The 21,909-nt window shown below is 37.8% G+C and overlaps 1 protein-coding gene across 1 annotated transcript in view; it reads right to left on the reverse strand.

Moving 5' to 3' along the window:
* Positions 1 to 323: 323 nt before the first annotated feature.
* The window catches only part of ST6GALNAC3 (ST6 N-acetylgalactosaminide alpha-2,6-sialyltransferase 3), a 210,506-nt gene continuing 188,920 nt past the window's right edge, over positions 324 to 21,909 (reverse strand). The window contains exons 4-5 of the mRNA XM_056497296.1: positions 9,430 to 9,537; positions 324 to 7,879 (exon numbers count right to left, since the gene is read on the reverse strand). Coding sequence (XP_056353271.1) covers positions 7,693 to 7,879; positions 9,430 to 9,537 — 295 coding nt within the window. The 3' untranslated portion in view covers positions 324 to 7,692. The remainder of the gene's footprint in view (positions 7,880 to 9,429; positions 9,538 to 21,909) is intronic.

The following is a 21,909-nucleotide window of genomic DNA, read 5'->3' on the forward strand; positions in this document are numbered from 1 at the left end:
GTGCCCTCTATGACCAGGATCCAATGGACCTTTCCCACAAAGTGCACTTGTGCCTGCAATTGTTTTAACACACAGAAATACAATCATGAGTTATTGTAAGTGCAGGTTTTGTGGCTGAGTTTACTCAACATTACTGAACACTTCTAGGGCAGATGCCTTAAAATGTCTTTAAAGAGTGTACAGCTGATTTATAACACTTATTAGAATAAAAGATCTTTGTTTCCTTGAGTTCAGTGAACTGTCAGATATTATTATAGTGGCATACACATAAACAAGAACAAAAGTGTTTTGCACAAAATCATGCATAAATTATGTCAGACAACTGGAAAATTGTATACATTTATTCATGTTTTAAAATAATCCAGGCACAATTTTGCAAATACATAGAAGCATATTCTCAAAATGGGAGCAAAACCTAAGTAACATATAGCAGGAAAACACATGGCAAAACATACAAAGTAAGTATAAACAGTATGAAAGTTTTCTTAGTCTACAGTGGTATCTGTTACCAATACACTTGTCAGCATTACAAAAAGGCAACCAAAGAATACAAGTAATAAATTGTGTAAAATGAACTGCCTAAAAAAGATTATGTTAGCAGCATATAATAGAAACGTTCTAGGAACAGAAGAATGTTTGCACACTGTATATAAATGCATATATGCACACATATACAGATACAACTGGAAGGCCACAAGAACAAAATAACCCTGGGAAAATGATAAAAGGAATTTTTAATGTGTCTTGCAGTATATAAAAACAATGCATGCATTAGCAAGCACCCAGCATGTTCAGGATAAAACTACATCCACGAGCAGAATCACATTAACTCTTCATCAAACAAAGCACTTACCATGCTGTACCCATGCTGGATCACTGTCCTGTATCACACTCCTGACTTATGGAGCACATTTGGATGGTATATTTAGGAAGAATCAGGAGCCCTTGATTCCCATGATCTGACAGGAGGAATCAGATCTCAAATTTGAAAGAAAAATACCCATGGAAAAAAATACCCATGCAAAACCTGAGTCATAAGATGTTTTAGCAGGAGTTCCACTTTCCTGTGGGGCAGTCCAGTACAGTGGCCTCAATTAATGAGTTTTAGTTTGCATGAAGGAGTGTTCCTGAGGATGTGCACCAGATTTCTTTTGGATGGAAACAAAGGATGTGCTCCAGTCACTAGTGGCATTCAACCCCTGGGATCAAACTAGAGATAAGTGTGGAGATCAGGTCCTCAGCACCAACAGTCTCAGGCTACAGATCCTATCCAGCTAAGATAATTCTTTGCTAACACAGACACAGGCTTTGGAAATACACAGAATAAATATTAATCAAGTACTATAAGCTGTATTTACCATGTACATTAGTTTTAGTTGTTCTTACTTGCCCCAACCTGATAAAAAGGGATCTTCCCTACAGACACTCATTGTATTTGCAGATGTGTGTGTGTGTGTATGAGGAGGGTGCAGGTGATCAGCCAAAAGAGCAGTGGGCACAAAATTTGTTTTTCCTTCAGCCATCTTCAGAAATACTATTTCCAGTAGCAAAATTATGGAAAACACTGCACTAAGCCAATCTTCTATGTGTTCAATTCCCATTAAAAATATACTCCCATAAATATAAAAACTTTGGGATCATTGCCCTCCTAACCTCTGAACAACATCTGTGTCAAAAATGTCATTCCCAAGTTACATTTGGGATGTGAGATTTCCTTAGAACAGAACACAGAATTGTGATTGTGAGTGCCAGAGTAGGTTCACAAAAGCAATCTGAACTATTTCTGACATTTCAGTGAAAAATGTCAAATTTAGTAATAATTTCCTGACTGGTTTCAACAGTTTATTTGCTGCCAGCTGTTAATGGCACTTAGAGAGCTCCAGCAAAGTGCTCTGGGCAACACATTATAAGAGAAAAAGTACTACTTCTGCTTCTTGAACTAAGTTTGCACAAAACTTACATTATTTATTATAGTAGAGAATAAAATGTGTAACATGCTATCATGCATAATACATGGTAAGAACATGCATTAGTTCAAGTTTACAGTCTCTTCCCAGTAAATTAGAACAGCAGTGGCAGATGTTGACAGCTGCATATTTTGAGGAATTCCCAGAAATAGCAGCAAGCAATGCAAAAAAAGACATGAAATCAGCTGTTTAAGACACCCATAAAATAATAACTCTTGGTGAGTTAATCATACAAACAATAACACCACCAGTGATATCCCTCCTATCACATTCCAAGAAACTGAGTTCAGCACCTGAGGTGAGACTGTGCCCTAAGCAAATCACCCTGCTGGCTGGAAAGTGTGTCCCTGCTCTGACACTGCACCCCCAGGGCAGATTCTGCACTTTCCTGACCCACAGAAGGGGAGGATGGGCAGGGTTTGTGTAGGTCACAGGCTGCATCAGCAGGTGGAGAATTCTTCTCCAGTGGGGCTGGAAAGAGCCCAGAGCTGCAGCTGGGTGGGGACTTACAGAAGCTGGGGGAGCAGGCCCAGATGTGCTACAGAGATCACTATGGCTTCCACAGAAGTCCTGTCTTTCAATGGAGAGAACTTTTCCTTCTCCTTCAGCCTTTTTAGAGGGTTTGCCTAGGAGACTCTAATCCAGAGCAGACACACAAGACTTCTGTAGATTTAGACAACGTTTACAAAAAACTTCCTCTTCCCTAGGACTTCAGCTGTATACATCACAGCAACAGCCAGAAAAACAGAAATTAATCTGGTGGCTGGCATCACTCCTCTATGGTTAACTTTCATTCCTGTGCATCCTCTCAGGAAAGAGGGAACAGAACGAGACACATCTGTTGAAAATGAAACATATCTTCCCCAAAGGAACTAAATATAGCCAGGAAAAACAGGACTTTTTTTAGTAAATACATGACTGTTGCTCACAGTACATCACCATGATCACAGACAGCTTTTGTGTGATACTAACACCGAGGTTCACTCTTGTGGGTACCCTAAAGTTCATCATGAACAAACCCCAGGCTTGCTTGAGCACAACTAAAGACACAATATTTCTGACACACATGCAGAAAAAAAGGCAGCAACTTATAAGCATCAATATGTAAAGTGCTTCTGATTTTCCACTTACTAAGAGCATCATCCAGTTATAATTCACAAGGGATTAAGTATTTAATTCTTACTCACCTGGACATGTCTCCTGGCTGAGAATCTGTGCTCTGTTGCCAGCTAAATCTGTGTGGGGTCCTACTTCAGTCCAGCCCACAAGCAGGTGAATAATGGAAGACCATCAGCATCAGCCCTCCAAGAGTCAGATGGGCTTCTCTTTATTAATTCTGCAAAGCATTGTGTGCACATGGTACTTCCCAGACAAAACACTGCTAATCTTAGCACCCAGGAGTGCAAAGATTTTACTGGGGTAGGTGCTGTATTCATGAACTTGCCAAAGCCACTTTCATTAGTTTTGAAGAGAGTCCTCAGGGATTCCTAAATCAGTGAGTGTTCAGATAATTTGTGTCACACTGACTTCTTCATCCCTGGTGGTGTTTATGTGGAAATATTTAACAACACAGAATTTGCCTCTATTTTTTCCTGTAAAGGGCATGCTATCCCATTGCTGATAATTCCTACTAGAGAGAGTAGGACAATTATTCTACACAGCAGCTAAAGACATGTGAAGAAACTGAACACTTTAGTAAAGTATTTCCAAGAGAGATCAACGGGTACTCCTTGCCTAAAGCACTTTAGGGGCATTTTTTAGAAGTTGGAACACCATCTGCTCCTAAGTAGAGTTCTCCATCAGTCCTTCCCATTTGCTGAAGTAACTGATGAAGAGTAGTCTGCAGATGGAGCCTCCCAGCCCAGATGGAAAGGGAATTTGGCTGGATATATAGACTAATTTTTTTCTTTCTGAGAAGAGGCCTTGGATAAGCAGAAGGATGTGATCTGGACATTTAATGGGGATGAAAAGGTTGGGAGGATGTCTGTTATGTCAGTTTGGAAAGAAAAAAACAACACTTTTTTTATTTTTTTCAGTCAAGTACCTATGAATAGTAACTAGCCAGTCAAAAAGATGAATGAAAATTTCTGCTCCTATTTAAAACTTTCTATTTTGAAAACAAAAATCAGAAGGTAATGCAACATAAAACATAGAGTATATTAAAATTTAAATGTTTATTAAAACAAAGCCATTTATGTCTTTTCTCCCCCTCTTTTTTTTTTAAGAAAAAGTTTATTTAAATCACCCCTACATATTAAAAGAAACTTTTGATGACTACTCAGCTACTGATGGCAAAAAAAAGGCCAAACTATTTTTAAGCATTCCTCTATTAGCAGCAACATGAAAACGCATTTTGAAAACCTCAGGTAGACTCCCTGCTTGTTTTATACTCATGAGTAGCTGATTAAAATAGGACTGCTTGAATGAATAAGCAATTAGGATATGATTACATTCAGGTAAACTGTAGTAGTTTTATCTTAAAGAATTAATAAGTGATTCTCAGCTGATTTCTTAACTGCTCTCAGAAGGTGAATCACCAAGATCCCTTATACACATCCAAGTACTGACATTCTTTCTTTAGTACCACAGCTGGTTTTTAACAGATTTCAACCAAGTAATTTCTTTGCAGAATCATCTTTAACACAGTGGTCACAGTTATTTACTCCTATAATAAAAATCATGTAAATAAGCATTTAACTTATGCTAAAGACAGGCTCATTTAATAAGAGAACTGATGTTCATTTTCTCTAATATGAATGAAGCCTGCTGCAATGTTTCTGAAGTGGATCTGCTCTTAGTGCAAATCCAGGGAGAGAGCAACACTTTTACTTTGCTCTGTGACACCCAAACTCTAATTGTGTTCTTAATTTTGTGTACATTTAGATGTTCTAGAGTTGTATTTTTCTCAGCTGTCCTTTGTGATAGTGTTTCATGCAGCATGCAGGCACTCTTGAAAGAGCTTCAGAATGAAGAAATATTTTACAACACATTTATGGTGAATTGGCAGGTATTAATTCTCTTAAAAACTTTCTCAAGCTTAAAAACCACATTGCAGGTGAACACAACTCAGGCAGAATCCTTATGCTCACTGGGGAAAAACACTCTGCTTCATGAGGACACTTCCATGTAAATCTGTCCAGCCCAAACAATTTCCATGTGCAGCACTTTCACAGCAGCTTTCTATTAACCCAGAAACCTTCTAAATACAAGTTCAATTGGCTGATGTTCTTCATTTCAGTTCCTCTTCCTTCAAAGGAATGAGAGGATTTCCCAGGCTGCCCTGTAAAATAGGTGGGGAACATTCTCCCTAATTCTGCATGTCCTGCATTTTCAAATCCTGCCTTACAATTTTTTATTAGCTTTCCATATATCCAGCCACCCATCTGAACTGAAAAGATGCATATGCTGATAAATCTGGTTTTGCTACTACAGCTCTTCATCCAGCCATGACCTTTTTTCCCTTTTGATTTCATCCCATGTTGTATCAGCCTACAACAGACTTTAAACCCCAGGAAAAAGAAACAGCCACTTTTAATTACTTGTATATCACAGCATTGCCTGTAATCTTCAGACACTTTGGGCACATTTTCTTCAAAGCATTATACAAATAAGTTGAAAATGGGAATATTCATCTCGACAGCTTTCAAGAAAGTCAGTCAAGAAAGGGAGTAGGAAAATATTATTGTTCTCCTTTTCCAAACAGGAGGTGAGATTACCAGAAACCTGGGACAAAGCCCATGTTTGAATCCAGATGTTTATCCAAGATCATAAGCATGGCCCTAGCCTTTGCCTGACAACCAGAATGAATACTTAGGAGTACTAAAATAAGCAGTGAAAGTTGAGCTATAATAAAAAATAAAATCAGAGAGCTGCATTTATGGTTGAGAATAGAAGGGGCAACAAAGATGATACCCTGGAATCACCTACCAACAGGAACAAGAAACCAATGATCAGGAGGAGGAATAAAGTGGAGATTTCCTCCCCATCCATGAGTTGGAGCAGTTGATGAGAGAATATATATGCAATGAACATATAAAATATAGATTTATATATACAAATATACAATAGGAAATAGTCAGTATACAAATACATGTAAAAATAGCTTTTTACTTTCCCCTTTTCTTGATTTACAAAAGCATACAAAGTTTCCTGTTGGTTAATGTTTAAGTAGTGTGAATAAACCCTGTGTGACGTGTTCCACATGTAATTCTTTCAAGTGTTCACAGTATTGGCTATTACAGTGTTGAATCTGACATTCCAGATGTTAAAATATTCATAAGACACATTCTAAACTTAAAGCATTAGTTTAAATACAGTTTAAATAAAACTCACATGAGTAGTTGAATTATGGCCATATTACAAATGAGTCTGCTGCAGTTGAAAACTTTCCATGACAGCAAGCTTGGAAATACATATTTAAACTAGAGATGAGTATATTTTAAGATTCTTGAACTGCCTTTTAATGTGCAGATAATACTGTGAGATGGGGAGTTCTTTCAACTTCATCTGAAGCAATGCAAGCTGATAGAACTCAGTATTACAAATTATCCTCAGCAGGAAAGCGGATGCACAGATCAATTTGCCATCAGAGCCAGACACACTGTCACTTTCTTCAAATACCCAACAGACAAGAATAAATGACAGGTACCATTGTTTTTGTGTTAAGAATAAATGATCTGGAGCATTCTGCATCAGGAAAGTGTTTTAAATTAAATCAAATTAATCCTCACAACTCCCATGTGAGGTAGATAGACACTATCCTTGTTTTTAAAGATGGAGAAAATGGAGATCTAAAATAAATTATGATGGCTGCATGGGAAATACTGTCAAAATACTGTTATTTGGATGTTGGAGCAAGTCAAATGCACAACTGGAGTAAATTGAGATATTCATGACACAACTTTGCACTCACCAGCTCAGGTACTGACAGCAGGCTTGGTACAACAGCCAAGGCTCATCATGGGCTGCAAAACACAATCTTTGCCAAGTGTCATTCTGCTGGAGCTGAACTGTGGGACAACAGCTTCAAAAAGCACAAACTACATAGTCCCAGATGGTGCAGATTGACCAGGAAGGAAGCTGCATTTCAGAAGTTATGAATTAATCAGGAGTCTTAAGCAGATAATATCTTCTCATTCAAGAACCATTCAAGAGTTGGGTATAGTTCAAGAACCATGCTTAGCTCATCTCTAATTTCACCATATAAGCAAATGCTCACAATATATTGTATATCAATATATTCGGGTGTATTTTAAAATTTACTCACTCATGGACCTTAGAGATCTGTATTTTTCCTCACATTTCTCTTGTCAAAAACTTCTACTGATACCACAAATGGAATTAGCACTTCAGTACAGAAAATGAGCTACAAATAATTTTAAATATCTGAGATGACAGATAATTTTCAAAGGACCACCATGTTCTTTGTGTGCACCTGTATATACATGAAATCTCACCTGTTGTTAACTGCTCCTGCCTTGAAGTAAAATCCAGTTAAAGTATAAAGTGCATAGTGTGGATTAAAACCCTAAGAAATAACAAACAATGTGTCTGCCTTCCACAGATGATTAATTTTGCTTAACAGCTGAACCACCACCCTCTTTGTCTTCTGGTTTTTAGTTTAGTGTTACCTAGGCTGAGAAAGGCCAGCCAGATGTAAGCAAAACTATTGTAAACTGAGGCATTTTTGTAATATGCTGTTAAGGGAGAGTTAAGTAAACCATTATCAAGACACTGTCCAGTTGGGATGTGTAAATATTATTGTCTGCTTCTTGGCCCACTTAGCAAACACTTTTTTTTCTGTGATAAACCTGTGGCCTCCATATGGAGCATTTTCATGGAGGAAGTATTCCTCACACTCATCTCTTCCTGGCTCGTAATAGTGGTAGGGAACTTTACGAAAGCCTTCTGACCTAGGGAGAAGAAAGATATACTTTAGGACTATTTTCAAGAAAAACATAAATACATATAATAACCTGAATACAAGAGACAAGCATCCTGGCTTGGATCAACAATAGTGTGACCAGCAGGACCAGGGCAGTGATTGTGCCTTGTTCTCAACATTGGCGAGGCCATACCTCAAATCCTGTGTTCAGTTTTGTGCCTCTCACTATAAGACAGACACTGAGGTGCTGGAGTGAGCAAAGCAAAGTAAGCAAAGACTTCTCACTGGATAGTCCCAGCTGTTGAAAATGCTTCTTGAACTGGCTGAACAAGGCAGTTACAAGAGTAACATCCAATATAAGTAGGCAATCCAGTCAGAATCACAGCTTTGAGGAGACGTCCTTCTCTGCTGCCAACAGTGCTCTCATTGACTGGTTTTACATCAGGGCTATGCAATGCCAGCTTGGCTGAGCTCTCTGAGGACAACTTTAGTCCTGTCACCCCTCATCTCAGGGTGCCTACTGTGTGTTTTCATAAACAAAGAACAACATATGTTCGTTCTGCTCATTCCATCTGGATGACTCAATCAGTGAGATCTGCAAGTTCTAAAAAGTCAGCCTCTAATGTTAAGATATCCTAATTAAACAGCTGTGACTCAAATTCTGTTGTTTGTGATATTTTTTAGGTTCTGCAAGGAATGTCACACTGGAGTGACACAGAATGTGGAGTGAGAACCTGCACAAAGGCTTGACTTTAGGAGCTCATAACCCACAGGACTGGTTACATGCAGGACCTGGACCAGCTTAGGTACAGAAGAATAGATGTGTATGTACTAGAAACATGTGTTTTTCATGACATTTTCTGCTTTTCTGCATGAATGAGGACTAGTTTCATTTTACATTTTTCTGCCATACACAGTAAAGTATTCAACTTGGACTTGTAAAAATTGTGTTTAGAGCTATACTTCTGACAATAGGATTAATTAATAATTCTACTGTCACTGTAAGGTCACTAACAGTAGTTGGTTGGAATTTATGTTAGTTTATGGTGATAAAGCTCACAGGACTTGTTTTATTATCTAATTAGAAACCCCTACTACTCAAAACAAGCCATATATAACCTAGAAAGTTCAAGTAGGTTGCTCAATGGTGGTGAAATGTAATTTCAGGTAACTATCCTGGGCTAATCATTTTATTTCACTTCCAGGGGTATTTGGTATTCAGAAAATAATGTATTAGTTTTTTCCTATATAGATTTGTTTCAGCATTGGAAGCAAGTACATTTTATCAAAAGAATATGAGCATACTTTGTTTCCAGCTAATTCAGAAACTGCAAAAGATCTTTGATTAAAAATAGTTCCTTATGACATCTGATGTTAGATTTTGTAAATGTTTTTATTTTATCAACAGCACATGCCATATCAGGAATGAATATGCTGACAATAGTGTCATATCAATGCAAAACACTGGGAAATGACTGCCTGATCCATTTTTTGGATTTATGATATTAAAATCAATTGTGAAATTTTGACAAGACATCAGAATTGTAGATGCATGAAAATAATTTTCTATGATCTTACTTGCAGTAGGTGTCATTTATCATCCCATAGACGTGAATTCCATAGCAAGCATCCATAGCCAAAATTAAGGTAAACCAACCCGTGCTGAGATATGAACCTGACTGGACTCTGTAAAAATACAACATACACAAAACAAATTGCAATGAGAAATTATCAACACTTTATCAAAGAAATGCAATTTATTGCCTGGAACAAAAGGCATTAAGCAGCTTGACAATCTGTCAAAACCATAGAATTACTTTGAATTATTTATAGATATGCTCTCATTCTTCCCAGCTTGGGGCCTCCAGCTATTGTCCACATAAAAACATACCATGTTAAATACCTGAAGTCAAACAATGCATCTCTAGTAAAACAGAAAATAATTTATTTTCACATCTGAAAGATGGCAATTAGTGGAGTTTGTAAAGTGAGATAAAGTTTACCAAAATACTGTCAAAATTTGTAGTGTGTGCCTCTGAGCAGGCACCCATCTTTTTTCTGCAAGCAAAATCTTAACTTGCAATGGGCTATCCTTGACCTGAAAGTTCACACAGTAATGAAACTTCCAAGAATATTTTGGTACAAAACCATCTCATAGAAGGTTCTGAAAACCAAAATTCTGTGCATATCCCTTTACATAATTATGTGTTATCATTCTTTGAGCTGAGAGAAAACCACCAGAGGACAGTGCTCAGATTGGCAGTCTTTGCTCAAATGACTGGATATATTCAATCAGCCCAGAAATATCACCTGCATGAGTGAGAAAAATTACATATGTAAGGATTTGGCTCACAGACTGGTTGTTTGAGCAAACACATGCATTGTTAAACACAAACCAAATCCTGCTGGCTCTGCTCACACAAATGTTACCATTGGGGGTCTGGCATTCAATGGAGTCATCCTGGGCATGGCAGACACTGCCTTCAAACCTCATGAGTGGTGAGAGCACACTCAGCCCTTGCTGCTTACAAACTGGCTGAAGTCCAGCTTTGTGCAGGTATTGCATTCAGTTTTACTGAAATCAGTGAAAACAATTATCTTTAAATTATTTTAAAATGCCCCATTTCCAAAGAAAGATACCATGAAACTCACAAAACCACCTTACTAGAGCTGGGTGTGAGTGAGAGGAGGGGATATATGAGCTCTCTGCCACACCTGTAAGCTCTTAGCCTTTGGGCATGGCAGGGAGCAGTCTGTTCTCCATCCTAAGCTAAAGCAGCCTAACATTTGTGCACAATTAAGTTTTGCTGTAAAAGAACTCCCAAGTAAGCCTATGTGCAAATCAGTTATTGCCACCAACAAAATCTTCTGAAAACGTTTTCATCCTGGGGTAGGAATGAAATTTTCATGTGGAGCAAAACCTATAGCAATTTATGCAGCCTATAAGCCCCAACATCCCTGTGAGAGAGAAGAACCAACCTCAGGTTGTTTATCCTGGTTCAGAGTTAGAATGTACTCCAGTCTCCTGCATAAATATACCAATCAGTGGCTTTTGGCACAGATTCTGTGTTACTTCCTTGCTCAAGTTGAACTAAATACTATTTAAGACAATGGGTGAAAAAGCAGCTGTACCACCTTTATCATGGCAATTACCTGGCACATACAGGCCAGAGATTCAAATTCCTTCTCTGTGTAATACCTTTTATTATGGATAGTAGAAAAGCTCCAAGAGCTTTATGTTCCTAAAGAAACTCCAGTACACTCCAGTTTAAATAAACCATTGGGTTTTTTTAGTGAAAAACAATTACCTCAATTCCCACAGCTGAGAACAAGACACTGAAAGTAGTTAAATATTCTCTTCCTTGCCTGTGTCTGTCATCCTTCATGGGTGACCTGGTGTGAACTTCTATCCCTGTCTTTCCTGAAATATCCTTTCCCTTGGGGAAACAGCTAAGTGCCTGTTCAGCTGCTTTTGTAGAGATCACACTGGAAACAATAAATAAAGGGTTAACTTAAAGTGAAGAAAGACAAGTGGAAACTAAAGCAGGGTGTCAAACACCCATGCTTCATTAGGTGGATAGCAACTGTATTGTGCTTTTTTTGACACCTTTATAGCCACAAAAATGTACAGCTGTTTATCTGCCCCATCAGGATCTTCATCTCTTCAACCAGAATGTTCTGCTGCTGTCTAGCAGGGAGAATCCCCAGTACAATTCATGTTATTTCAAAATAACATTCTGCCATGATAAAAGGCTGCCTTGCTTCCAACTTGCTTTCTGCTCTTGCACCAGGAAAACACTGGCCTTGAGCTTTCCAAGCTTTTCAGAATCATAATAACCATTTATAAGAACATGGTGAAGATCAGGACCCTTCCAATAATGGAGGTTTATTGGAGAACATTGTATTGACAGTAGCATCTGAAATTTGCTATACTCAGGAGGAAAAAGGAATTTTAAAAAAGAATTAATCAATATTTCATGTCTTGTTTTAATACCATTGGACCTTAGTCTTCTCATCTATATACTGCACTGGCAGGATAAATAAAAACAGCAGAGTGAGTTCCCAGGTACCTTCCCTGGGAGATGAAGTACATGACAGAATACAGATTATATACTTTAAACCAAAGCACTTATATTCATCCCATTTTTCCTCTGAAGATACACAGGGATATGAGGGAGCAGTGGAGATTCTGGGTGATTTGGTAACACTTTAGAATTCAATCTGATACCATAAACATACTTTCAAAATTCTAATGAAAGCAATATTAGAAATGTGAAAACAATTTTAGCTGTCCCTAAAAAGCCATAAATCTCCGAACACCTTTTAAAATATCATCCCATAAAACTGCAGTGCAAAGCAATGTCTCAGCCCTTGCTATTATGCTAACACTGTGCACTCAATTTCCCTCTCTACAGGAGAGTTTTACATGTCTCTTGGTCAGGGGTTTTTGAGACTCATTAGAAAAGAGTTCCTCTTGTTACTGCAATTGCACTCAAATTTCAAATTTTACACATAGGGAATAAAAAAATCCTCCATTTCTGTGTAGCATAATGCTATGTAACTGCACAAATCTGGGGCAAGGAGGATATTAATCCCAAAATAGAGTAAACAGGAATTTGTTAACCACCACCTGTAGAACTAGAGTAGGCAGATATATTGTGGTATGTGTGTGCAACAATTCCAAAATTGTTTCCTATGGCTCAGGGAGACTTTTTTTAATAGTATAAAATTAATGGGGTACCAGATATGGACAGGAAATTGTCTCAACAGCTCAGGAGAAAATAATGTACTATTTTCCAAAATACAGTTTTAAAAAGATGGCTTTGCGTTCAAGACATGATTTACGGTTGAAAGCAGCAATAAAAAGGCAATGCTCACAAAAAGTTACTTTGTTTACCTTAAAAATGAAAGCTTATTTTGCATACTTCACACTTTATTAGTATTCTTAAAGAAATGATAGTTATTGGTTGTAATTCACTCTGCTAAATACCATCCACCATTTCAGAAAAGTACATGGGCATATGCTTAACATTAAAGACATGAAAAGAGCAGTGGAATCAACTTAGTTAAAATGCTTGAAACAAAGTATATGCTTGCTTATCTTGCTCTTGGTGAAGGTTTAAGTGCTTAAAATGTCGTTATTTAATCTCAGAATATAAAAGTAAGCTCCAAGATTAATAGTTACTTGAAAGTTTCAAGTCTCAAAACATAGAATTTGCATGTTTAGTAATGCCTTCCATAAACTCCAGCAGAAAGAACTGACTACAGTTTCTCACAAAAGAGACTTGCATTCTATATTTCAGAAGAAAATAGTAAAATGCAGTTTTAGGATTGCTAGAGTTGTAATATGGGACAAATAAAGCTTTAATTAAAAATTAATTTAAAATAAAACCAATTAGGATTCTGTAACTTTCCACTATTTCACAAAAAGAATACAAAGAAGATGGAATAGAGAATGCACCCTAAAAATGTTGGTAACTGAAATTCATCTTTGACTTCTATAACCTGCTCTGATGTAGGCTAAATGAAGGAAAAACTAATTTTTTCTGTCATTGGGGTAAATGGAGGAACATAAAATATTTTCTTGATGATCCAGGGCCAGTGAGTTCAAGTCAAGTAGAAGTTTTGTTGTCACTTGAGTTCTGATTTTAGCACAGAATTCCAGGAAGTTCTTTTCTTCATTCAATTGTTCCAGGATTTTTTATGTGCACAATCAATTTTAGCTCTATGGTTCAATGGACTGTAATTTCCAGTGGGGACTTCAGTGGTAAAAAATAAAAATTAAAAAAACATTTGTGAAGGCAGAGAAGATGTCTACACAAGCAATTGCATGTCAATCTGATTGCAGAAAAGAACTTAGAAGTCTATTTTTTAAATTCTTTTGGGAAAAACTAGAGATCACAGAAGGTCAATTAAGAGTGTTAATTAAGATAAAAACCAAGGAAATTTAGTACTTCAAAAAGCTATTAATTAACACAGAGCTTGCCAAAAGCATTAGATAGACACTTTTCCTTTCTGACTTAATTACAAAATATTGCAGTAAAGTAAAATTCAACAATGACAGATTGAAATGACAAAATTCTCCAGGCAAATTAATTGACAAAAAAATATATATCTTTTCACAAAGGCTGTTTATAGAATCTAATCCTCAGATGACTCTCCTACCAAACTACTGAATCAGCAGCAGCTTTATTTGCAGCAGCTTGTCAGGCCTCTTGATTAATAAATAAGTATAAATAAGAGTATTGGTCCAAACAAACTAAGAGACTATAATACACAGAGTAGAGGCTTTATAATGTGAGATGTCCTTCCAACAAAAGAGTTTGTTAAAATGATTCAAAATAAACAGAAATATTTTCAAAAATATGTCAGGATTAGCTTAGACTATGTTCAGGTAGAATTGTCTCTGGTACTTATTTGTCTCTGTGGGGCACCAGGAGACCCCTGGGAGGGGTCAGGGTACTCTGGCTTTGCCTGGCACTCTGTCAGTGCCCCGTGTCAGCCTCATCTGTGACAGCTCCTTGGGAAGGAGGGTAGAAGGTACACGTCCCCTCTGCCCTCCCTTGTTAAAGACAATCAGCTCCTCTTCTCCCTGGGCTTCTCTGGCTTTTGCATTGCTGAATCACAGTGTATTTTCTTACAACTAAAAATACAGGAAAATCGATTTATCTACCAGCACATACTGGTGAGCCACTACTTAATTCTATACTAACCAAATTGTACTTATGTTGACTGAGATGTCTTTTTTTTTTTTTTTCCTCCTGAGGAAGCATCTCTGAGTATAGCTGCTGAACTACTCTTCTGCTTTGCCAAATTAAACACCCACATTCCCCTAGTCACGGCCTTGGTCTTTGCCTTTCTGCCTTTCTCTTCACATCAGATGTCAATGACAGATTGGAATGAGCTGATAGAAAAATGCACCCACCACTGAGAGAATAGCAAGGCTCTCACCTCTCTCCTGAGGAGCACATACACTTCTCTTGCCAGAGAGCTGGTTTTTAAGGGGAGCAAAGGAAGAACCTTTGGTACAGGAGAAGGGCCAGACTCCAAATCCTGAAGAATATCTGCCCTAGCCTGGATTTATTTCTGTTTTCTCTAAGACACAGTGCTCTCTTGCTGATTATTTTAATACATACTTTCTGCAGAAAAAAGAGCAGAAGAAGAGCAAAGATGCAAGCACAGAGAATTGATTTTACCTGGTAAATATGGTTGCTATTTCTGCATTATAAAGATACCTGTTAGGCAGCCATGTATCACAATTATTCATTCTTTTGTACTTGTGTGTGTCTGTGAGAGTGTACACACGTCTTTTCTTTGCATCCCATAATAGTGCAGGACATCTAATAATAAACAACCATGCCTCTCTAGCAGTGAGCAGACTGTCTCCCACACTGTGCTTCAGGTCATTCTGGAAAGTGAAACATTTATATGTGGACAGATGTTTTATTATCCATCACGTATGGTTTTATGCAAACTTACACAAGTGGAATGCACTAAGAACAGCTCAGATCACATTCCAGATTCAGGCAGTGACTGTGCCCAGCAAGATGTACCTGGGCATGGAGAAGTGATGCATTTCAGCCAGCCCAAACTCTTGGTAGATCCTTACTGTGAATCCTGAAATAAACTGCACTTGGGTGACATACTGTTCAATTTATCTTCAGAAATATTAGCTTTCTGTTTCTATCAATACTGCACCAATGGAACACAGGGACAAGTGTCCATTTCAGTTGAGTTTGCTATAAACCTGCAGTAAAGGTTACTCCTAGTCACAAACTGGCCCACAAGAATCTCCCTCCACAATCTGATTTAAAAAGAGATGTAACAATTAATAAACCCCGTGTGAAAATGGCATTGAAAAAAAGACAGGAAGGACACTTAGGAATGATCACAAAAAGGAGTGAGAAATGATGAGTTTGTATTTAACTGCATCTAATTAAAAAAAAAAAAAAACAACATTTAAAACCAAAACTATTTGACCTATATTTACTTACTATTTTGGGCAAGACAGGCAAAACCAACATCAGAAATAAGAACTAGTCTGTTACTACAAGTACTGAAATATCTGAGGCATCTGCTTGGATGTATTTCCAATCTTTGTGTTGTGTACATTTTTCTAATTTACTTCCTTTCTTTTTCTATTCAATACCCTCATGGAAACCTGAAACAAAGGGGGGTGGGGGAAAGGCAGCAGCTTGAGAAAATTGACTTCTGCTGTCCAAGCTTCTGTACTTTCCTTATTTCAGATTCCTTGACCTGACTTTGATGCATCTCAGCTCATTCGTGAGCTCAGGCAATGAGACAAGGAAGTTATTTCACCCAGGCAGCAAGGGCTCCTTCAGACACCTCTGCTGCTGATCTCAGAGAAGAAAAGCAGAATTCCTGTTTATCAAGGGTGATCATAGAGGTCCAGCTTGCTGCAAAGCACACAGAAGAGAAACAAGACTAAAGAATTATAATTGTAAACTCTGCCCTTCAGCCTATATATTGCACATATATATTATTTCAAAGTGATTCTCATGCATTCTCAAACTTGTGCTCATCTCTTCAAGATGAATGGCATTCCCTGTAGAAAACATGAACTGGTAGATGAATTTATTGCAGCTACTGGGCTTCTACAGGTCACACTGAGTCTTCAGGTAAGAACTGTGGTCTTGCAGTGGTTGAAGCAAATGGGGAGGTAATGCCAAAATTTCCCTGGTTGTGGCCCCATGGCGTAACCCTGTCCCACTGCTCCTCCCTTTTATTGGCCCATGCCAGGCTGAACACTCACTGCAGTCCCTGGTGGCTGTGACAAAGGGAGTGGCAGCTGAAACCTTGGACAGGTTTCAGGGCTGGTGCCACAGTCCTCTGCTGGGCAGCTTTATGTGCTCTCCTCTTCACCACTAGCTGCATCCAGTTTGCTGAGTCCTGGTTCAATATTTTCACACAGCGTGAAAGGGAGTAGAGAAGGATTTAGATTTTCATCCTTTGTAACCAAAAATGAATCAAAAGGAAAAACTGTGCCAAGTGGAAGAAAAAAGACAACAGGGCCTTTTCCCTGCATCTCCATTTAAATCAATATTTGCTGTCTTGGGTCTGCACATTTTTCTACAGGGAGGATATAAACTAAACAGAGCTGCAGTTAATCCAGGATCCCTGAAGAGATTTAATTAAGGAGGCTTTCCCACCCTTTTCTTTTGGTATTAAAGGGCACTCACTACTCCTAGCTGCATATTTTAGTCAAATGTATTGTTAGTGAATACAGAAGAAATTTCCTGATTAGCTCTTACCTTCTCAATACAAGATACTGAAAGGAGTTCATCTAACCTTGTCTGAAAGCAGCTTAATTTTTCATAAAAACATTTTCTATTAGGTTGGATTTTTTTTACATTTAAACAGAAAATATGATACAACTTTGTAAAGGTGTACATTGTATTTCTGTGACATAGGGATGTGAGCAGAGGCTTTTATAAAGACATTTTGTTTTATTGCTATGGTGAAAATGAAAGAATAGCTGGCATGAGATTGTACCCTAACTCTGTTCATTTAAGAGAGAAGACTGGACCTGATACTCAGCTGACAAAACCCACACTGATGCACATCAGCTGATACCCTTTCAAATTTTCCACAGTCTGCAGTCATTGTGGTAGTTCAAGCACTACCTCTTTGATACTGCCATGGAAGGGAAGGCGGTGCTACATTGTTCTCCACACATTTCACATTTTTCTGAGAACTTTGCTTTTTACCAGGATGGATGCCTGCACAAAAAAAAGCTTATGGAGGGCCAGAATGTTAACTCTGAGTTTTATTTCTGAACAGATAATATTCAGTGGAAAAAGGGAACTCAAACTCCACAGATTAGACCTTCATCAGCTTGCATTCCTCTATCAACAACTTGTCTCCCCCAGCTGTGCTATTCAGAAGAGTGTTTCCAAGGTATTCTAAAATTAATTCCTAATTTGTTGCTAAATTACTAACTGATTGTTTACATTACAGTAGCACTGTGTATCCTCACTGTGCAAGGCACAGCACACACACAGCAGTTCCTGAAGCAAAGAGCTGAACTGTCAAACACCCAAGAGAAAGATTCCCTGGAGAATGCACCTGTCCTTATCCCTAACACCACATCACACCAAAAAGCCACCTTCTCTGGAATTGCATCTGGAGCCACAGAGCTCTTCTCTACACTGCCTATTTGCACTAACCAGAAGTTCATTTTAGATTATGGAACATCAATATTTTTAGCAAAAATGAAATCTTAAATCCAGACAAATTATTCTGATATGGAAAAAGGAGGTAAAAATAGAACTTGCGTGGGTCTGACTTTTAATTCAATTGCAAAAGGCCATAATGTAACCCATCAGTCAAGCTTTGAAGATTAACTGCTAATTAACACAGATGTTGCCTTCCTTTTTACTACTGCAACTTTCTCCAGATTAACTTTTCCTTAAAGAATGAAAAGAACAAAATATTTTTCTTTCCTTTTCTTTTTTTTCTCTTTTTTGACATATATTTTAATGAAGCATATGCACACATATAGGTATATTATGGTTTAGTATCAATATTAGGGTTTTTCTTACTACCTATATTCCATTGAAATGGATCAAGTCTTTCACTGCTTTCTTAATTAACTCACCTCTGTCCCCATATCAAAAAGAAGCAAATAATCCTCACATTTGAGTTACTGAAACTTCCTCTAACTCCTCCACTGCTTGGCTTACATAGTAGGTGGCTTTTTGGAGAGCATCTTTTGCTCATTGTGGACAGAAGAGGTCAAATTAAATTAAATTAAAGTCTCATTTAAAATACAAGGTCCCAAATCCTGAAGACACACAGGATTAGCTTTAGTTGTGCCCCTTCTGCTCCCCCAGAGTCACTACATCTATGCAGCAGGATCTTCTGAAGGCCAGGTCCTGCAGCCACTGGCTCAAATATTTACACTGAAGGCAGCACCTTGATTGTAGGCAGACCTATTTGGCTGAACAAAGACTGGCACAAGTTCTTCTCTCAGAAGTTCTTCTTTAGAAAAAAGCAGGCACAGCAAACAGCTCAGAAAAGCAGGAGACTGGCACAGAGAAGGTCACAGGAAGAAGACCTAGGGGTGACAGTTGATTTCCTACCATCCCACTGAACAGTTTCTTCAACACTGGACAATTTCAGACTATATTATTTCAATATTCATTGAATAGTCTGCAGGAGGTTAATAATACAAATGGAAGCTTTGAGAAAAATCTCCATACTTATTAGAATGGCAGTTAAAAGCTCGAAACCAGAATTTTTATAGCTTCTCTGCTATCAACTGAAGTAGCAAATTACTTAATTTTCCAAGTCTTTCACAATCCAGCTTTTTGATAATAATAAACACAAGACTAGTCATCTAGCCAGCCCACTGTCAATCTAAACTAATGCCTAGGTATCAAGAATGGTGAGAACTTCAGTTAGCATCAGGAATATGATAATTCCAGCAAACCCAAGTTATTAGAACACATTCATTAAGTGGGACAGTGGTCCTTTGCTTTATAAACAAATGCTCTGGTTTCTCTTCCACATTACAGTGCTCTTAGTAACATCATCTTTTCAGCTATTCCCAGTGCCAGCTGGTTAAAACTGGGCAATGCTGCCATGGAATGATGCAGGCAAGCAGCTCCTCGAAGGCCACACACGTGACAGGATCCATCAGAGGAGCCTGTGGCTGCTCCCCTGGCACCAAAGCTCAGGACATCACAGTTAATTAAATTCTTACCTACAAGATTTGCATTACAAATATTAAAACAAGTTAATTCACTACAACTAGAATCTGCAACCACTTGCCACAATTTAGCTGACTCCAGCCTAGACTACATCCTTTTGGCACCAAAGTGTAAAATCTAGAACTGACTAAAATCTGTTCTGTGGTTGCATTACAGAGAACCTCAGGTAACAGTAGGAGCTACACTACTGGGAGGAATACCACATTAAAAATTAGGAGTTCAATCACATGCAATAGCAGAGATAGTGTCACAATTAACTTTACACAACAATATCATTCTTTATAAAGCTCTTTCTTTGACTCTTCATGCTATGTGCCTGATAAGCCCTTGCCAACAAAGACATACTAATTACAATTAGTTATACAAAGTGTAGGACAATTTAAATGATTTATTGATTTTTTTTCCTCACAAAATAAATGTTATTTTGAATTCCAAATATACAGTAAGAAAAATAAAGCAGAAGCCACAGATGGCATGTTCAGTCCAGACACATATGAATATACTTACAGGGACACTCAATCCATCTAAAACTTTAATCTTTTCCCTGGAAAAATCAGTGCAGAGTAGGTTTTAAGCAATAAATTAATTTTTCCCTAAGCAGAGACATTTAAGGTACAAAACCAAGAGCTGAGCTGTTTTAAAAAAAACCCCTTATAATAAAGAGGATCTTCCAACTTTTTTTTTTTTAATGTCTTCAGGCCAACAAATAAAAGTATGCACATTTGTCATGCAATATTAATGTGGCACTATGTTTGCATTTGTTATAATTATTATCTACATGCAATCTGAAGACACAAAAGAATCTGAAGTTGTGTTAAATATCTTTCTGTGTTAATATCAAACTGTGGTAATGACCACTTTGTACCTAGGGATGGAAATAAAGGAATCTTTTTGCTTCAGTTCTTTGGGAACTCTTCCTAAGAATTACTAAAAGATCCTCCTTTGTCCTCCATCCTGCAACATCATGAAGGTCCTGTAATCATATTGAGAATTTACTTGTCCTGTCAATATCCTCAGTGTTCAAGTGTATTTCCAGAAAGGATTTGCAGCACTGAGAGTGAGCAGAACACAGCATTCAATCCTTCAGGGGGACCCTCTCATAAGTCTATTTTGAATTCCTCTGAAGTTCCAAAAAAATACCTAGACTCACTGAAAAATGAAGAGGTGATCCAGTCTGATATTCTCCCAGTCCTTTTTACATGCCCCATCTCCAGAGTGCCAAAGTACTCAAGCACTTAGATGCAAACCTTCCATAACACAGACAAGGAATGTGCACAAGAAAAGAGGCTCAGACACAACAGCCACCCCCAGGAAGCAGCAGGTTTACTCCCTGCTCTCTGAGTGCCTTTTGCCATTACACCAACCATTTTGCCCTCAGTCTTGTCAAGTGAAGGCACAGCACTTAGGAAAATACATTTCTCTTTTTTTCTGGTCTGCAAGTCAGCATTATCTGATTAGGTCTGCTTCCTATGGCTTGTTCAATCTCGCTTATCAGACATACTGGAAAATATTTCCAATAATAAGCCAGCAGAAATCTGCCTTCATATCTGGTGTCAGGCTACATATAACAGAAATCTTTTCATTTTAGTTTTAAAGTATTGCTTCATTCAACAAGCCGACTGCTGGCTGACACACAATCTAACCTAAAGGCTATGGATCAGCAGGTAAATGCAGAAATTCTATTAGTTTTCAGACCTGAGGTTTACGCCTTTCATTTCAAATGAAATCAAAATCCTACACATGAATAGGTAAAGCACAGAGTAAAGATCCTTTCTTAAAACCATCCATTACATATTACATGAGTGCAAGGAAGAAAGCAGTTCTGCATCTTGTAGATACTGTATTTCTTGTGTCCAATGACTCTGGCAAGGATGGCAAATAGCAGACATGAAAGGGATCCATTTTGAGAAAAAATTAAAACCATGACAAACATTATATTAGGCAATGTGAAATCCTGCAAAGGTACAAAGACAGGCATATTCAGATATGCTTGGTATTAACAAAACCTCTCCAAGCTTGTATAAATTGGACTTCTTCACCTAAATCCAATTTTAAAAGTAGTAATGAAACTTGTCTAGGCTTTAAGGTTTTGGAAATGAGCATCCTCATATAGGACCAGAAGAAGGAAATAGTGCAAAAGTGCATATTGCAAAGTATCCAGAATATTGAGGAGACTATTATTTTTTCCAAACTGAAAGAAACACCACCAACAAAGAGAGAACTTATTCTTTTGCTCTTTCTAGAAATGTACACATCCAGCTTTATATATAAATACAAGAGATTTAGGAATGGTCAACTCCTAACTTCATTTTACTGTTTGTTCTAA

This window comes from Oenanthe melanoleuca, chromosome 8 (genome assembly GCF_029582105.1).
Source record: "Oenanthe melanoleuca isolate GR-GAL-2019-014 chromosome 8, OMel1.0, whole genome shotgun sequence".
NCBI lineage: Eukaryota > Metazoa > Chordata > Aves > Passeriformes > Muscicapidae > Oenanthe > Oenanthe melanoleuca.